At 32.7% G+C, this 19634-nt stretch overlaps 3 protein-coding genes across 3 annotated transcripts in view; 1 reads left to right on the top strand and 2 right to left on the bottom strand.

The window, feature by feature from the left end:
• Nucleotides 1–19634, bottom strand: part of hiw (MYC binding protein highwire) — a 72445-nt gene that overhangs the window by 21164 nt on the left and 31647 nt on the right. The window lies entirely within an intron of this gene.
• On the top strand, nt 984–18070 carry LOC149911151 (uncharacterized). The gene is made up of 5 exons (XM_090103464.1): nt 984–1192; nt 6764–7016; nt 14315–14487; nt 14598–14890; nt 15116–18070. The coding sequence occupies exons 1-5, from the start codon at nt 1031–1033 to the stop codon at nt 16713–16715; spliced, it is 2481 nt and encodes an 826-aa protein (XP_089959590.1). The 5' UTR covers nt 984–1030; the 3' UTR covers nt 16716–18070.
• On the bottom strand, nt 8845–10846 carry LOC149911152 (uncharacterized). Its single transcript, XM_090103494.1, has 2 exons — nt 9701–10846; nt 8845–9625 (listed from the first exon to the last, which is right to left on the bottom strand). The coding sequence occupies exons 1-2, from the start codon at nt 10356–10358 to the stop codon at nt 9519–9521; spliced, it is 765 nt and encodes a 254-aa protein (XP_089959620.1). The 5' UTR covers nt 10359–10846; the 3' UTR covers nt 8845–9518.

Below are 19634 nucleotides of genomic sequence, written 5' to 3' on the forward strand. Positions count from 1 at the left end.
ATCCTAAACAAATATTCATTTAAACATAACGATTGGATGATACATATTTTTAACTGAAGTTCCCCCTTTATTTGTTTATAAAATGTTTTTAATTACAGTTTACATAAAACAGATTGTATTTATCTTATTTAAATCGATATTGGGAGTAATCTCAAACAGCAGAAAAAAAAATTGGTTGTTTTAAGATAGGTTGCAGAGTTTAATACTATAGTTAATTCATTAAAAAAAGAATTTAATAAAATATATCGATAACAAACAATCTAGGTAGAGAAATAGTTAAACTCGATAAATGCCTAATACTTGACAAAATACTTAAGTGCAAGAACAGATAGGTCGCGGCGCGGAGTGCAGAGGCTGTCCGACCTTATGGGCTAAGTTACTCACAACAAATGGAGTGATGTCAACATGTCGATTCGATAAACGATTGTTCATAATGCCGTAATCTTTCAATTCTTTTTTGTCTTTAACAGTCACACTTTAAGTCTTAGTACATAAAAGTAAAATATATAGAATTCGTCAAACATATACCATTAAAGTTCTATTAAATAATTTTTACAAATTATTATAGGTATTCAGTCAACTATAAGAAATCGGTTTCGTAGGAGTAGGGACTGTGGAGTTTGAACTTTTATATTAGAACAGCTATTATTACCTATCTATAATCAAAACAAAATAATTAATAGAAATTTAAATTATTTATTTAAATGTCTCATTTTATGTTGCTTCCTTTTAAATGGTAAAAATTAAACCGAATCAACTCAGTTAAAATGATTTAACGTTTAATATTATTTATTTAACAAGTCCGAAGTAAACCGGCTAATTTAACTCGCAAATCACGACCGAAACCAATTACTATATAATAAACGCTAATTAAATCTGATCATCGACATCGATAATAAAGCGAGTTAATAAATGGCATCACTAGTGTTAGATAGTAGATACAGCACAGGGCGCGATCTGCGGCCAGCAGTGGCGGCAGTCGGTGCATGACGGTCGTAGCGCGCGGTTGGTCGCGCTCGAGCGCGGCAACATGTCGCGCCCCCCTGTGTTACTAGTGCTTTCGTTGCTCCTCGCATTCACCACTGCTTCAGCCGATCACCAGTCGAGCTTGTGCGAGAGAGAATTCTGTAATTGTACCCCTGCGAGACACCCGAACTGGATGGTCGTGAACTGCACTGTGCCGAATAATCAGGTATAATATACAAAGTGAATGTGTATTAATAAACAACCGGACGTCAGCGAGTAGATAGATACATGCTGTCATTTTTCTAAGGACAACACTGGTTACAGGAGTCGGGAGTAGGGCAGATATCTCTAAGATAGGTATCGACTCTTAGTTATGGGAATAATGCCACCCGGAGGTTACGCCTCAGGAATCACTAACAATTATGCTCATTGTTTACAACACAAACATATTTTTGATAATATGTACATACTGATAATAATTAACCACTGTCCATGTAAACAATATTAATTAAAGAGTAACAAAAAAATAGAGAGAATATTCATATATCTATAAGTTACTTAAAGTGACTCTAGGTTACTTTTAAATCTTCTAATTGAAACCTAATATAATTATAATAAAACATTGCGTGATTTAAAAACTGTAATTACAATGACCACTTTTATAATCACGTTAAAAACGCTTCGAAAATTGTCTACGCTTCACAGTTTGTAGAGTCTAATAATTAATAAATAAAAAAGGACGAAGTAAAAAACAGAGACTACTACCTGCCCTCAAATGTTCATTGTGTGTCATCTCGGCAGATCGTATAAACAAGCTGTTATAATTCCAATCTCGACAGAGACATCGCCTCGCGAACTCGAGCTACAAGTTATTTTAACCGAGCTTGGGCCTACTTTAAAGTTCAAAGTTATATTTTGGGATAAATATAAATAGAAAGAAGTGTGTTAAGTTAATAATTGCGAGTGTAGCAACCATAGTAAATGCGGTTTACAAAATATGTAGGCACAGATAATAATCAGATCGTTAATATTATATGTTTCTCTACAATGTGATATAAATTTGAAATATACAATAGAGTTTGCGACGCCTGCCGCGGCCGCGACGTTTACACTTTACTCGGAAGTTGTCCGATCGCATCTACTACGGAAATGGTTCATTGTGTCTACATGCTATGAATTAATAATCTTAAACATGCTTAATGGACATACTATTATATACTTTATACATTAACCTATATAACTTTCCAGATTATTTGTATAGATTGGATAGTCAGTATTTACAGAAACACAATATCAATATTTGATTTAATGAAATTTTCCGACATCATCATTGTGCCCTTCCATCGGACCAAGTTCGAAATGTACAAAACCCGTAATTCCGACGACTTTATTGCCTTCTCAATGCGTAGCGTTCTAAATATTCTATATAATTACACAAACTGTCTCTATCTCGCTCATACGAGCCATAAATTAGAAAAAGACAACAGTATGTCGAGCCGTTTAGAATACAGGGCACTCTATTTACAGCTTTACCGCTCGCGAATTCGTTTAGTTTTTGGCAACAACTTAAAAAAACTACGATTTAAAATATATAAATATATATTATAATATCTTACAAAAATACATACATAGTTCAATATTTGCTCCATATTTTTTGCCTAATAATATAACAAGATTCTATTGCCAAGACCGCTCATTTTATAGTGTTATCTATTTTTCGAGGTATGACGCTAGGTAATGGAAAAAATACACCGTAATTTCGCTGTCTAATGACATACTCGTACTACAAATAACGAGAAAATGTGGTCTCTTTCAAGAACAATGATATCCCTCTAACCATATTAGCGAAACGGTAGATATAACAATTTAATAATAGATATTAATGTGCGCAGGAGTTTAAATGACTTCTACGAACCGAAACGTTGAACCGCAGATTTTTGCATATGACACTATTTTTATTAATGACTCAACGACGATAAGACATCCACGTAACAATTCAACTCATTAAACATAAAGGATTACTCAGCTGTGAGTTTACAAATGAGGGCTGTAAGTACCTAATACCAGTTGTAAAGTTATTTACATCAACTTATCTCGCTAATTAAAATTTTAAATGATGATGCTATCATAGCAATGAAATTAAAGTTTTGCACGTAAAAAAAGAAAATGTTCATATTCGTTCCACGAAATACCCACATAAATTAATTAACCAGAAACTTCAAACAGAGCATATTATTAATAAAACCACCTCTATTTTTAAAAGACCACACCATTAACTAAAATCTAACATTTCATTTCATGCGTTGGTTTGTTTCGAATAATAAAAGTCCGCGTTAGCGAATTATAAGACAAGTCCTAGAACTCAATGCCGGAAGCTTTGTCCCTATAGTTGTCGTATTCCCCTAGAGGATTGCATTGTTTTGCGTCACGTTGTATTGACATTAAACATGTGTGTGCAACATTCTCTTATACCCGCTCGACGCACATCATATACTTCATCTTATTACACAGTCATTTATATTGGATCAATTCAACAACCGATGCCCGATGAAGTAATAAAAAAGAGTGGCTTATGAATAGGTGCTCGTATGGTCAAAGCTCAAGTAAGTCACGCGTTAATAAAGAGCTCACTTTGCACCTGTTGCGCGTGTAACAGTAGAGCAGTGTTTAGTTTAAATCGTTCGAGTCTCGTCTAAAATAACAAAATCACAATGTACACTGTACATATAACAAAACAATTTATATTCTACACGTTGACATTTCGATTGCCTCTAAGATAGGATATGTATCTTTGGATATCTGATCAATACTTTACAAGACTCTATATGTAGTTAGAAAGATTAAAAAGGTCGTAAACAGAATGATGCTGCTTACAAAATGAGTATTTAAAAACTAGAGTGCAGCGGGAGCAACGAACAAACCACAAAAAAATCATCATGAGATATCACTTCCTGCGTCGGGCGAACCGTGCACGCCATAGATTAACAGAAACTTTTTGTAGTTACTTTATTGGATTATAACGCGATACAGTAGGTACTCGTATAATAAGTATATTTGATAATAAAGAAAAAGATTTCATACCATACTAAAAACATTTTGCGAAGATAACATATCAATCAATATGTAATACAAGAAATTGATAAAGCAATATTTTTACTTTATATAATCTATTATTATCTAAGTACTACTCAATTTTTTTCAAACCATACTTTAAATTAAATGTAAGATATACAAGCTAAATAAGATATTACATGTAAGGAAAATATTGAAATGGTCCATATGATTAAAATCGTAAGGCCACTATACATAACTATTTTTAATCATGCCTCGCTCATTCATTTCTATTTGTAACGAGTCGAATACCTACATTCGTTTTCCCGGAATTTAGTCTGATATTAAAATAAGCTTAATATCCCTATAGACGACTGACGAAACGTAGATCAATGATGTTGAACAGAATAGAATAACATTTCAGTTTTTTTTAATACTTCTAATATACTTAGGTGCCTACATAATAATATACATACTTTATAATGAAATATAGGATGAGTTTATATCTAGTGCACACAGTGCTCAGTTATTTGAAAACTATGCGCAGCTGGTATTTGGCTTAATAAGTTGCAGAACTGGGATGTTCCCGAAACCTTACCGATAGTGGCCAACCTAGATTATTACTGTGAAAGCCACGCTCACGCCACCAAGTTATTTATTAGTATCGAGTAAACAACAACTTCCTCGAATTCAATTATTTTGTGTTAGTAGATATTAAATTATATTCATTGTTGTTTAAAATATACATAGAGAATATTTTTTAAAATTGTGTTAACTCTGCTCCAGTGAACAATATTAACTCATAACGGGCAGCAGCCCATGCAGTTAATGGAAGTAGCACGATGGTGTTCCATACAATAGCTTTTTATTCAAATTTGAGCGTTATGACGACGCACTGAAAGTATTCAATCCATTTACTCATTGTATAAATATAACAATGTTATGAACCTGTTGCGTATTAAGGTTTACACCTATAACGCGAGAACGACAAAGAACACACTGACCAGCCGCATCATTCTAAATATATTTTGTATTAAAAAGTTGAATACTGTGTATATTGTTAAAATGAGTTTACCTAATTTCTGATTATCTTTTCTAATGCAATCTTTTTTAGACATCATTGAATATAACAGAAAACGCATATTTAAGGTAGAATCATAAATATTGTTAACAAATAAAATACTAGCAGACGTCGAATTTATCTTTAAATTGCACTCACACCCATCTATTGTTCTAAGACACTTATTACAATGGCGTATAAAATAACAAAGTATTTGATGTATTTCTTATGCTCTACTTGAAATATAGATCAAGGTCTGGCCTGATTTAAGCTCGGAAATGTTACATTGTCCTTTAATAATTAATCTAAACCTTATACATTAATAATCTCCAGTATTAAATTGCACGTTGAATCCCTAGAAAATTTGGAAAATATGTATGTGTCGATATTTTATTATATTGCGGTCATCTGTTACATTCCTTAAAAGGCAATCACAGCTCTACTGTATGCAGTTGCAAAACAAAACTCGATTCTGAGTCAGTAAGTATTTAAACGCAAGGCAGTATTTAAGCCACCCTTGAAATACAGTAAATGTTAAAATATCAGTAAAAAATGTGACCTGTCATCAAATAGGTTCTTATGTCTCTTGCAAAATATAAATAGGTAAGTACATATATGAAACATAACTTATACGGTCCCTAAAAGGGTTTTCTATTTGATGTACTTTTAAACAAAGTAAACGCAAAAGGTAATATAACGTTAGGAACGAAAAATTAGACCAATTACCGAGAATACAACGCTCCTTACGAACGTACATATTAGTGAGTCACGGTCGTTATCTGTGGCAATATGAATGTGAGCGGCTCGATAACAGCTACCGAACGTATACAAGAAACCAATATTTATCGAAACTCTACATACCCAAAAGATAACATTCATCCTATAACGGCCTGTAATCAAAAACTATTGTTCTAAAGTTTAATAGTTTTAAAATGATAGCATGAAAGTACGGATGTCAGCTGGTCGGAGCAAGTACGAAAGTGCGGATGTCAGGCTTAGCGCTAACAATAGTCTATAGTCAATTGGCGGACCACTCTCACTTTTTGTGTTGCTCTCGAAACGCAAGTGGACGCAGGTGTAGGAGGAATTCATATTGTTTTGTTTATTGATCATATGCCTAGAACTGAACTCTTATCATATATTTTAATTGTATCGATTATAGAAAAATGTAGAGGTATGTACTCTCACTTCCATAAAGACATACCTACATATGAATATTTTGGTAAATGTTAACTCATTATTAAAAACACACCATTTTGAACGCCCTAATAAAACAGGGCTGATAAAAAGCTTTGAAAGTAATGTAAAAAAAATAGACAAATAATTTGATGAATAGTACTATCATGCAGATGAAGGCGATGAACCTAAAGTATTAGTCCGGTAATTCGCTTTCCCCGCATTAATTCAATCAGCAGCCCGTATCCTTTTATAGACCCCTTTTTGACTGGACCACCGGTTTCGTGCACCCTATTATGTGACATAATAATGTAAACTCAATAATGCGTTTACATTAATTGTTTTATAATAAACCGAAATTAGCCATTATCCAATAAATAAAGGAACAGAAATATATAAGAAGACAATAAATGAGAAAGTGGACGTTGCAAGAAACAACGTAACAAATTTCTGTACTTTTGGTGTAATGGAAATACTATAATTGGTTATTGAATATTAAATTTATTTCAGAAACTGGACATATACGAGGGAGACCTCCCCGAGACCACAACAGATCTGATAGTGACTGGAGCGGAGGCAGTGATGATCAACGCGAATGCTTTATCTCGCCTTAGCGACGCAAGGCTCGTCCATATCTCTGACACAAAAGCTGTCGTTCTGAGGAAGTTTTCTGCTATGCAAATGAATATCGTCAACCTATATCTTGACATAAGCAAGTGCAACGTCCTGCGCATTGAAGAGCGAAGTTTTGTCAATATAAAAGGTAAGATTCATTATATTATATTCTGTTTTTAATTGTAAATCACTCTGCAAAGCAATGGTTTTTCACTTTATTATCTAAGTATTTATTGTTCAATGCGATGTGAAATGTATTTCATGTGCACCAGCTATATCGTACGTATTTCACACCTAGTGAGCTAAGCGATTTCATGAATTATTATGTCTTTGTGGAATTTTTACTTGTTTATTCGTATGTTTTATGATAATATCGGTGAATGATGCATTTCATATTATTTATTGTATTTTTCATGTATAACAAAAACTTATGTGTGCTAGTATTTTTTATAATTATGTATAATAAGAAACTAACAATTTTTTAAAGACGATAAATCAACAAAGGTTGAAAGAATACGACTTCTGTACTTTTGCACATTGCCCATAAGAACATAAAACGATAGAAACCAATGGAAAAAGTATTATTTTGTGATAGTAAACCGGTCTAGATAGCGAGAAGTCGCCTGCCGTTTCGCCGGATGAGCTCGATTATCGGGTCGTTGTCATTCAATTTTAACTAAATCTAGAGTATTTGTTAACCTTTGTCTTATTGTCCATTGTCTATTAAAATAAATGAGATATAATCGGTCATCATTTTTTATTATCATTTTGTTGGGTAAACAGACTAATATAGTTTACTATTAACGCATCACATTATAAATACATTACCGACTAGTTGCCGTTTTAAACGAGCCCTTATTTAATTTTTAACGATTTAAAGTTAGCATAAAATATAAAACGAAATTTAATACGTCTAACCGAGTCCATTAGCAGATTGTAATATGGGGTCAGATGTAATGACCACGAACGAGTGCACGCCTACTCGGGCCACACTGTCATGCTTTATTCAAATTTCAACCTATAGCATAACTATATCTCAATCGATATTTTATGTGATGCAACAGCCGAACGAATGCTAATAGCCAATAAATTCTGTGATTAGCTCGCGTCCTGCCAATGCCACGTTCAATTTTTGAGTTACACGTAAAAGCTAATTCGGATCGTTCGTAAATAGAAATGTTAATATTCTATGATCTGATTCTTTTAACTAGGACAATAATTATTTAAAAATTACGATATACAAGGTATTTGAACCAGCCATATTCGGCTAGTAATTTATTAATTGAAATTAAGGTCTTTGAGATAACCTAGTGAGTGTTAAAAAAATAGTCTGGAATTTGTCTTAGCATACGTGATACGATGTAATGAAGACCCGACCAGCCACCATATGGAGAGAAGCTGTGCAGTGACGCACACAGACAACTTTCGAATAAAAAACAAAGTTTGTTTAACTTGCGACTTACCAAAAGCTTAATATCATACCGTTCTGGTACATAGTTACTTTTCAAAATGTTCTGTAGCGTTGGGTAGATGTATTACAATCCACTCCAACGACATATTGAAACAATTCTCACGAAGGTCACATTATTGGTATTGTATAATAATGTTCAACCTTCTAGTGTAAACACTCAGTCATGTTTTTCCTTTATACAATTTAATATAAAAATAGCATATCCCTTAACGATAAATTCAGGAAGAGTTTGTAGTAATAAGTAATATTCCTTCACAAAATACGATAATTGTAGAGTTAAGTAGATATCATATATGTACAGATATGGAAAAATATTAAAACGCTACCACTAATAAAATACTACGTTATGACAAGGATCGTTTAGTGAGCGACTGGCACCAGTATAAACACTGCTATGAAACAAGTCTGTACATTAATGCAATTAATAATCAATTCTGTCTTTAAGAAAACGTGAATAAAGTGTACCTAAACATAAAACGCAAAGATAATTGACTTATAGACCGGGATCCCTCGCCCTTTTTCGTAAGTGATTACTAACAAGCTAAATTTTCGTCAGTAGCTTCATTTTGACGAGACGCCCAACATTAGCTAGTACAAAAATTTCGTAAGTGGTAGCTAACAGGGGTAATGAGAACATAATTTGTTGATTTAGTGGTTATCAAAAATTCATTACTAACTGGTTTTTTTATTTATAATTCTTATAATAATAATCTAAATTAGCCGAAAAAATATTTGTCCTACAAAATGCTAGGTTTGATCAACGAGGTCCCATTTTTGCAACATGTACTATTTACGAGGTCATGAAAAATTATTACTAACCAGCTGATTTTTTTTTTTTGTTGGTTAGTTAATAATTATATAATTTAACGCCCACATTGTCCTACACATTACGTGGAACGTTTTTCTAGTCCTAGACTCCTAAGTTGTCCATACCACAGGACCATTTTTTTTATTAGTAACTGTAGGACAAAAGTATCACGTGATACATTAGTGTGTTTTTTATCCGAATAAAACAATGTCCTACAAAAAAACTGGTATGCATCCGTAGTCCTACAATAATCGTAATTTTCCTTTTTCCTATGTGCAACATGAGGTAAAGTGAAAATATATTTATTGAAATAAATCAACTTTATTATGTAACATACATGAAAAAGTAGATATTTTTATATAAAAAAGTAATTAATTTTCATCTGACTCATCAGAAAAACATTCATCCTCACTACTGGCATCACTCTCCTCATCTTCATCAGTATCTTCTTCATTCTGATCTTCCGTGGTGTCTAAATCTGTAATAATATGAAAAAATTAATTAATGTCGCCGAAAAATTAAAAACCAAATTTCAATAATATTAATAGGGTACCTTGCAATTGAGAAGATAATTCTTCAAAGGATGGGCTTTGAGGACCATCAAACCAATAATACTCGTATTTACCATCAATTATTGTCCATCCATAATTTTCAGGTACTTTATCTGTGGGACACCGCATGTGTGCATTACACCATACATTGCTGATGAATACCGTTCTTTTAATTTGTTGCAACAATTCTTGTTTTGTTGGTGGCAAACTGGAAGGATCATATCCTATAATATTTTTTTTTAATACTTTTTCACTTCCACCTTTTGATCTATAGCCTTTTTCAAATAGTTCATACCGTCCTCTGTTGATATCATTTTTGGTTTTTAATGAGTACACTCTACATACATACTCTTCAATAATTCGAACTATTTCATTTGACGTTGTTAATACTGTATGATCACTTCGTAGGAGTTGAATAAAAGCCTCTTGAAAATTTTTATTTTTCTTAAAAATACTGAAAGGTCTTTTTTTTCCTTTACGGAAAAAAGCGGGATTGTAATCATTTCCTGTAAAAATATGGCATATAGCAAATGAACACGATAATTGATCTCCAAGCTTGGCATAAATTTCATTTATGTTCAGGTACATTTTTTTTTTATTTGTGCTTAAATTAATTATTACTTGTATTTCATCTTTTAAATACTTGAAATTAGCCAACATTATTATTGGTATATCAGAATCTGTACAATGTATCTGCACACGATAGTTACGATTAAATTGACAAACATGGTACACAATTTTGGTGTCAGCTTCTTCATGATAACAAGAAAGATTATAATCAATAATTCTTTTTATTTTATTATCACTAGACACCTCATAAGTGTAACATTGATCATAATTAAGTTTAACAGTCTTCCCTTCAATCAAGGTAAAAAATTCATCTCTTGTCCAATCTTCAATTAAAAATTCGACAAATTTTTCTTTAAAGTTGCTACTCCTCAATAATTTGCAGAAATCCGCAGGACGATTATTGTCTCTACGTATGACGTCATACTGTGTATCCTCTTCACCTCTCAGATCATGTTCAAAATCTTTGATACTGGGTTTTTTGTACTTGTCAAATATAATATGTACTTCTTTTTTATTATATGTAAGTATGTATTTGTAATATTAGTTTCGAGATTTTACCATATCTGTTTGGAACGTTTTTCAGCGTATGTAATAAATAAAATCCATCAATTAAGTGAATGTCGGCTTCTGGGGGATTTTCAATTTCGGTTTGATATTCTAGTAATTCATTAATAATCACAGATTTAGGGGTCTTGCATATCGATCCATTAGTATGACAGAGTGAAAAAGGAACAGGAGCTAGAGGATAACTTAATGCTTTTTCTATATCAATTTTATTTTCTACTGATGCATAAAGTAAACGGCCAAAAACATCTCTTTGCATTTTAATTTCTTTGACTTTTCCATTAATTTTGACTTTTTTCGTATTCTTGTAATCAAAATTAATAATTTTATTTTTACTAATGGCTACATCAAACCTATCTGGTATTATACGAGTCTCAGTAATGAAATTCTGATGCTGTTTTTCACCCTCTATTTCAACTGATGATAAAAATTGATATATTTCATCGCTAACGGACTGACCTTTCGATATATTGTAAAGATAATTTTTTGGCAGATCGAACGAGAAAGGGTTGGTGTACTGCTTTATTAGTTGCATTAATACTTCTAAGTTTTTCGTAGCTTTCTTAATGGATGACTCCTTTAAGTCTTTCGTTATGTCATCGGTGGATTTCATATTACAAAACTCCATCATTTTTTATATAACACTCGTACGTAGTGAATGAGTGATTGACCATTTTTGTCGTGCGGAAAACGAGTTTGTAACGTTAATAATTCCAGAAGCTTTAGAAGCAGCATCAGCATTGATTGTTTGTTCAAGTGTTAAATCAATCGGTATTCTTGAAAACGGTTTCATTGTTCTGCGAATGCCCAAAAAACTTTTTTGACAATCATTAAGCAATCCAGGATGTGTTGTTTCAATATTTATTAATTTATCCCAATAAACAGACATATACCTTGCATAATTATGGTGGTTCATTGAAAAGAAAATATTGGTTATTTTCGGTAAAATGTATATAAAGAAATTAAAATCACCCGTACGAATACTGTATTCTAATTGATTTTTTATTTTTATTAATATGTATTAACATCGTATTCAATTTCCAATGATAAAGTATGTGTATACAAAATACCTATATCGATAAAGTATGTGAATACAAAATATATCGATAAAGATATCGATATACAAATTTACTATGTCTCATCTCTAGGACATTTGGTGACCTTGAATTAGCCAATGAGAATGCAGCGCCCCGCTTCACCATACCTCAAGTTGTTGACAGATTGAACTTAGTACATACAAGCTAACATTAGGCGTCTAGTGGTTGTGTGGTCGATGTTTCAGAGCGTCCAACACGTGGTCAACAGAAAAAAAACAGCACGGTTATAGTCGGCTTCAGCATGGAGTAACTAAACACAGTACGCAGCATCGCGCGCATGCGTACTAATATAACTAAACTCCAATAGAAAAATGTACAGAATGAATAGATTTTTATTGTTATGAATTTCAAATTCCATTGGAGGATCAGCAAAATATACCATGCAATTTGTAGGACAATGTGGGCGTTAAATTATATAATTATTAACTAACCAACAAAAAAAAAATCAGCTGGTTAGTAATAATTTTTCATGACCTCGTAAATAGTACATGTTGCAAAAATGGGACCTCGTTGATCAAACCTAGCATTTTGTAGGACAAATATTTTTTCGGCTACTTTAGATTATTATTATAAGAATTATAAATTAAAAAACCAGTTAGTAATAAATTTTTGATAACCACTAAATCAACAAATTATGTCCTCATTACCCCTGTTAGCTACCACAATCGAGCATTTTCGTAAAGGAAATTCTTGGGCGTCTCATTGAAACGAAGCTACTCACGAAGTTTCAACTTGATACTAATTATTTTTACATCTAGTATTTGTACTACAACCTAAGAGTGTCGGACTAGAAAAACGTTCCACGTAATGTGTAGGACAATGTGGGCGTTAAATTATATAATTATTAACTAACCAACAAAAAAAAATCTGCTGGTTAGTAATAATTTTTCATGACCTCGTAAATAGTACATGTTGCAAAAATGGGACCTCTTTGATCAAACCTAGCATTTTGTAGGACAAATATTTTTTCGGCTAATTTAGATTATTATTATAAGAATTATAAATAAAAAAACCAGTTAGTAATGAATTTTTGATAACCACTAAATCAACAAATTATGTTCTCATTACCCCTGTTAGCTACCACTTACGAAATTTTTGTACTAGCTAATGTTGGGCGTCTCGTCAAAATGAAGCTACTGACGAAAATTTAGCTTGTTAGTAATCACTTACGAAAAAGGGCGAGGGATCCCGGTCTATTATTTACAGAATACTAAACTCTACTTTAACATCGCAACATATATAGACCATCGCAAGAATACTAGATATATATGGTTAGAAAGTGGATAACAATAATAATATTTTATCAAAATCTTACCAATAAATCAAATTAATAAAAATTACATATCACAGGTGTCTCCAGACTTAAGTAATAATTACGCCTTACCATTTTAGCAGACGATTTATATAATTTTACGTAACCAGTTTCGTTTATTTAATAAATATCAATAAAAGAAAAAAGCAAGACCAAATATTTAAAACAAGCATCGTAATCGTATTCGTTTATATAAGTATCAAGATATGGCTAATGTGTGCAGGTCTGACGCTTGGTGACTAATTCTAAACTATTTCTGAGCTCTGGCTGCCTGTGCGCGTTACTGTCTCATATTCAATGAGTTCTAGTGACTAATGAATCAATTATCGAAAATTCATAATATTCATAGCTTAAGTATGAATATAACATGTAAACAAACAATATATAATATCTTTTTTCACGCCTTTGATCATTGTAATTTAATGATATTAAGGTAAATCACGTAAAATGTGATGAAATTGACATATTATATGCTTTAGAAGTCTTATTGAAACCTGTTTGTAAACGTTTATTGCTGTTCTCGTTCGGAATTAAGTAGTCTCCGTTTATGGAAGACCCGTTTTAACTTATTAACCGCCTGCTTTATTATCCGCAAGTACGCGAAGTGAGAGGTCTTTATAACTGGACACAATCTCAGTTGTCAAGAGTTGCGTGCTCATTGGAACTTACACCGTTATGAAATTGTAGTCCCGGGAATTTATTTTAAAATCGTACTTGGATATTTCATTAATAATACTCAAATTAAGAGCGCCTTATAGGACACGGTTAACCGGCAGCGAGAGACGTATGCGGATTGCTACCTATCTAAAAATATCGTTTCCCCGAGTCGGTATTCGTGTTTTACAGGATAATGACTCACGAAGCAAACCGAACTTTATACAAAAGCGTGAATGTAGACAATAGGGATGTATTCGGAGAGCGGTATACATGAAATATTGCTATTGAAGTAACAACACAACACGTGTTCAATAACAATCAAACATAAAGCGATGAAAACACTTTCCGATGTTTTTAACTTACGTTTTGTATGAGTTTATATTGAAGTAACATTTATCTCAATTTAAAATTTTCAGGTCCGTTATCAGTTACGCTAAAAGACTGCCAACACGTTTCGATCGAGAGCGAAGCTTTCTCTTGGCTACTGTCAATAAACATTGATAACGTGGGCCAGCTACAACTGGGAAGTGGATCTTTCATGCTAGATCCCACTGCGGCGAATGTTGGAGAACATGGCCCCGGAATGACGGTTAGTGTTCATAATTTAACTAGCAAAGCGAAACGCATTGCATACAAATAAGAAGTGAAGCGCCTATCAATAACTTGGATCAACTTTATTTAATAATGATATTATTTCAGATCAAGATGAAGGACTTGGTTGTGCCCGAATTTCCTGGACAAACTTTTGGTTCCTCCGCCGCATTAATATCTATGGAAGGAGTGCAAGTCAGAGCCATCCGTCCTGAAGCATTTTCTGCGAACACCTACAATATTGTATTGGCCATGAATTGTTCATTTCACCTGATCGAAGGAGAGTCGTTCACACAAAAGTCGCTCATAAACAATCTTCACTTCCATGGCTGTACAATTCATCAACTAGCATCTGGAGCCCTACAGTCTGCCGTCGCGAAGCTTAACATATCACATACAAAGTAAGTTAACTTTATGTTAACTGATGGCAAAAGGTCTATCAAAAGCAAAGAGTTGAATAAATAACATTTAAACCAAGATTCTTGTTCTGAGAAATAGTATATAGTCATTAAGTAATATTTTAAAACTCTTCTAAAAATAACTTAATGAATCATCTAGAATTTACTATTAAAATATTATTATAATCACAAATTTTGTTACTGACTGTGCAACTTTTTTCTTTTCAGAATTGATAAAGTAGAGACAGGTGCTATAAATTCAACTGTAGTATCAGTTGATATTTCGTACTGCACTTTTCACACATTTAAAGAACGAGGATTTGAACTATCATCGTGGAATAAACTATATATGATTGGAAACTCTTTTGACGAGTTAGCTCCTAACGCTATCGTCGGCCCAAGTGGAAGTATCCACGAAGTAGCATTTAAAGATAACGAAATAGAAGCAATGAATCCTGGGAGTTTAGACTTTTTAGGTAAAGCTTTTACAAAATACGGAATGTATATAGATTATAAAAATAATTTTTATGGTCAACCGTGTTTCTGTAATATGTCATCATGGTTTGCAAGTGGTCTTGGGTCGGAATCTGGTGAGCCATTTATAGATGAAAGTTATTGTACTGTTGATGAATTTTTCGCTAGGTGTTTTAATGTTTTTGATCAGAATATGCCATTTAGCAAATTTTCACGACATGTTTGTAACGATAAAATGAGTATTAAATGTGAATCTCATAATGCTCATGGTGAAGGTGCAGCAACCGAGATTAAGAATCCAAGATTCCCACATAAAAAGGAGGAAGATGATGAAGGTGGTATAAGTGATCGTAACAAAAAAGTTATTGGCATAGTTATAGTTACTATTATTGGATGTATAATTATTGCACTATTTATAAGTTTCATAAAGTGGATGCGACGCAGAGGACATTGTTTAAATTTGAAAGATCTCTTCAGAAATTCACATTCCTCGTGTGGTTTCTGTGACAGATTATGTGTATGTGGGAATAATGGTCTCGATAATGCAGCATCGATATCACAGTTATCCGTCAATGAATACTCAGAACGCCATCGTTTAAATGAGCCACGTGTCCAAGACATGATTCAAGAAACAACAATACCGGCAGCACAGAATGTAGATGATATCGTACCTTGTGAAGATAAAACCACGCAAACCCTTCCAGAAGAATTAACTAAGGAACTTTTAGAAAATTTAAAGGAAAAATTGGAAGATCCCGAGAATTACGTAGAGGCTCGTGAAATGATTGAACATCTTTACGAACTTATTAAAGTGGAAGAAAGCTGCAATACTAACAGCCCCACTGCAACCAAACTTGAAGAAAATATATATGAATTACCCTTCCAAAATACCTCACCACGTGTGGGTAAGAATAAAAAACAAATGATAAGTGTTGGCACTCGAGCTCCATCACTAGATAAACTCACACCTTTATCTCCATATAATAGGCATCCAGCACTGTCTCATGAATACTTCGAGCCCAAAGACTTAGCTGTGCATTTGTATGCTGAGATAGTGAACAATGATAAAGAAAAGAAAAGCTTGCTGGGCTCTATGCCCGATGTTATTGCAGAACAAGCAATACCTCGTGGACCATATTTACGTGCTGTTCGCGAAAAAATGTCTTCGAGTGTGCCAACTTCCCCGCAAAAACCATTTAATACGTCCTTCGGCAGCCCTCAACAAACTTCAACGATGAAATCCAACAAATCGACTAATTCAAATAATTCCGGCAAGATGATAAACAGGCCCCTACCAGAAAAACCAGCTACCATCAATGACCCGGGCGAGGGCACGTCTTTTCGAACCGGATGAGATATGGCCAAATTTGAGATTGAATCTGGACCTGATATAGGGAAACGACAGAAACGTTCCAAAAAGCGCAAAGGTCTGACTTTAGTACCGGACACTGATGATATGGACTTTTATTTATCTCTTGATCCTTGCGTCACGGGATAACTTGAAACTGAGTAGGTACCGGAAGATATGCGCCATAATCGCTTATACGTTTCTTTGCTGTGATATTAATTTTTTGTTTGTTTTTATTATTATTTTATTTCAATACAAGAGATTTGTATTATGCCAGATGTGACTGTATTTGTAAATAATTGTTCATGTGTAATAATTAAGCTTTAAGTTTAAAGTAATATATCGTGCCACATTATTTAAACTTTTAGAAAGGAGATGATTGTATAAATTCTAAGAATGCCGCTTATCGCACAATTAGAGAAATGATCTTCTATGTACTGTATATATTTATTCGATGTTAGATGTGTTTTAAATTTAGACAAAAAATATGTGTACCAAATAACAGTTACCCACTGACTTGTATTAAAAGTTAAATTTAAAAGACAATACATTGAGTGTGAATGCATTTAAACAAATTGATAAGTAGTGAGGTAGCGCTGTTTAGTAATTAAGTAAGTAGCATATCTGCCCACTTACATTACCGTTCTATCTTTATCGTCCAAAGGTTAGTGACAGGTTTTAACAAAGTTTCTTACTTAAGACAATTCTTTAACGTTAAACCCTAATCATACTATTATTACTATATAATTCTATTTTCTATAAACATATATAAATCTTTCGTAACTAAATGAGCTTCTATATATACCTATTGATGTATATTTTAAAAAGTATATCTATACATTGTGCTCAAATTCCTTTAAAACATATTTTAATAACGTTTACATGTTTAAAATTTCGTCTATCAAATCTATCTATTTGAAAAAAGGAGAATCTCAATGTAGTACTTTTACTCGTATTTAATGTTTTATAATATTTATGTCTATAATTAGTAAGATTGTTATTTATGAGTAAATAGCGAGTAGATGTCTATTATTCTATATACATTGGCTGTTAGAAATTGTAACTGTTCCTTGAATTACCTATAAGGTAAATCAATTTGTAGAGTGGTGTAGAGGTGTTGCTATGTTGAAATGTTAGTATGTAATAATATTCTAATTTATTTGCATTTAAATATTTTACAAATTGTAGTAAATATGAACACCGCGAGTCAATTCGCCCTTTGTGTTCATTTTAAATCGTGTTGCATCTTGATTTTCATTTAATACTTATAGATGTATAGTTTGGTCTCTGTAATATAGTAAATTTACTGTCTACATGTTATTCCATTTCAAATAAATACGAAATAAATGTTGAATGTGCCAGATGTGTATTATTTATATTTTTATGTATAAGTGCAAAACAGTTAACACAGCCATAATAATACATCTGAAACTACATCAAATATTTATCAAGGCAATATTGAATATTTTGATTCCTCACTCCGACCATGTCTAATGAAAGTACAACAAGAGAAGAAAATGTGAAGAATGTAGTCTCGAATTTTGTAATTCTTTATTTTGTTCGACACAACTCTGAGAATCTTAGGACAAATATGAAAAGGTAAAAAAAATCGTACAAAGAGTGTTCCATCAAAATCGGTGCATTTTTTCTGTAACCTCTTTTTCTAATTATACATAACTATATCTTATATATTCTTTAATAGTCTCTAGAACTCTGATATTTAATTCCGAATAAAAAAATACGTTACTATTGAATTAGTATTGACTTCAACATCGTTTAAAATCTTTTCATAACATTAACAAATGATAAAGATTGCTTTACATCAAAAACATAAAAAATGTTACTACTATTATAGTCTCTCTCGTTTGGTGTCCGCTGTCCAAAGCGCAAATAGTGTGTGTTACATTCAAAGTGTCAATGATATGCAACGCATAATTAATTCAAAAGTTAGCACTGAGCACTAAGCAGACAAAAAACAAGTACAGTTATATTGTAAGACAGTACAGCGAGCATTTGAGTGCGTTAATAAGCGTGTGTATGTAATTCGGCCGACGCGTCACGTCGAAAATATACAGCATCCGGTGACTTACGTCCAGCCGTTCATACCACTGTAAATCTCAATCGGTACGAGAGCGCATTTTAGATTCAAGAGGTGATATCAATAAAACTATGCTCTTAGTTGGTAGCGTTTAGTCGGAATTGGCTCTATGATAAATATGTATAAAGTCATAGGGAATTAAGTGCAATATCTCCGAATAGGTTTTTTAAATTTTAATTAGTAATGTGATTATATTTATTAAAAAACACTGTAAGAAACTGTTAGAGAAAACTAATAGAACTACATATTAATTTTCTCACGATTTTTTAAATAATAATACCAACAGTATTAAAATAAAATATTTACTAAATATTTATAACCCGAGCATGAGAACAATACCTGTAAAAATATTGAAAAGACGACAAAGCTTTGAAACGTGAACCAATCAAAAACACCGTCACACATGGTATCATTATTCATTACCACCAGACTCGTATACAAACGCGAATCAATTCATTCATTAGTGTAGATCGGACTGTGCGTTTACACTACACGATGCTAGTGATGAAATCCATGAAACAGTGCACTGGGCTTCAATGCAGCAATTACTTTGCCGGGGACCTGCTCTGTGTCTGCACTGCCTATCAAACGGAGCACGCATGCATGATCCAAATTGAAGGACGGATCGTATTATTCAATACCTTCAGTTTGTACAATTGAAAATAAATTAATACCTCTTTGTAGTTTTCCTTTATAACACTTACAAAAGGACTGAAAAAAATATCAGTACATCCGCACATTAATAAGGTTTTACTTCAATGACACAGAACATAAATTAAGCCCTTTGTCGAAACAAAATACTTTAAATACGTAAAGCTTTAGCTTAT

Source organism: Colias eurytheme, chromosome 1 (genome assembly GCF_061535395.1).
Source record: "Colias eurytheme isolate Ceu_HAF_F1 chromosome 1, ilColEury1 Martin Lab GWU primary, whole genome shotgun sequence".
Classification (NCBI taxonomy): Eukaryota; Metazoa; Arthropoda; class Insecta; order Lepidoptera; family Pieridae; genus Colias; species Colias eurytheme.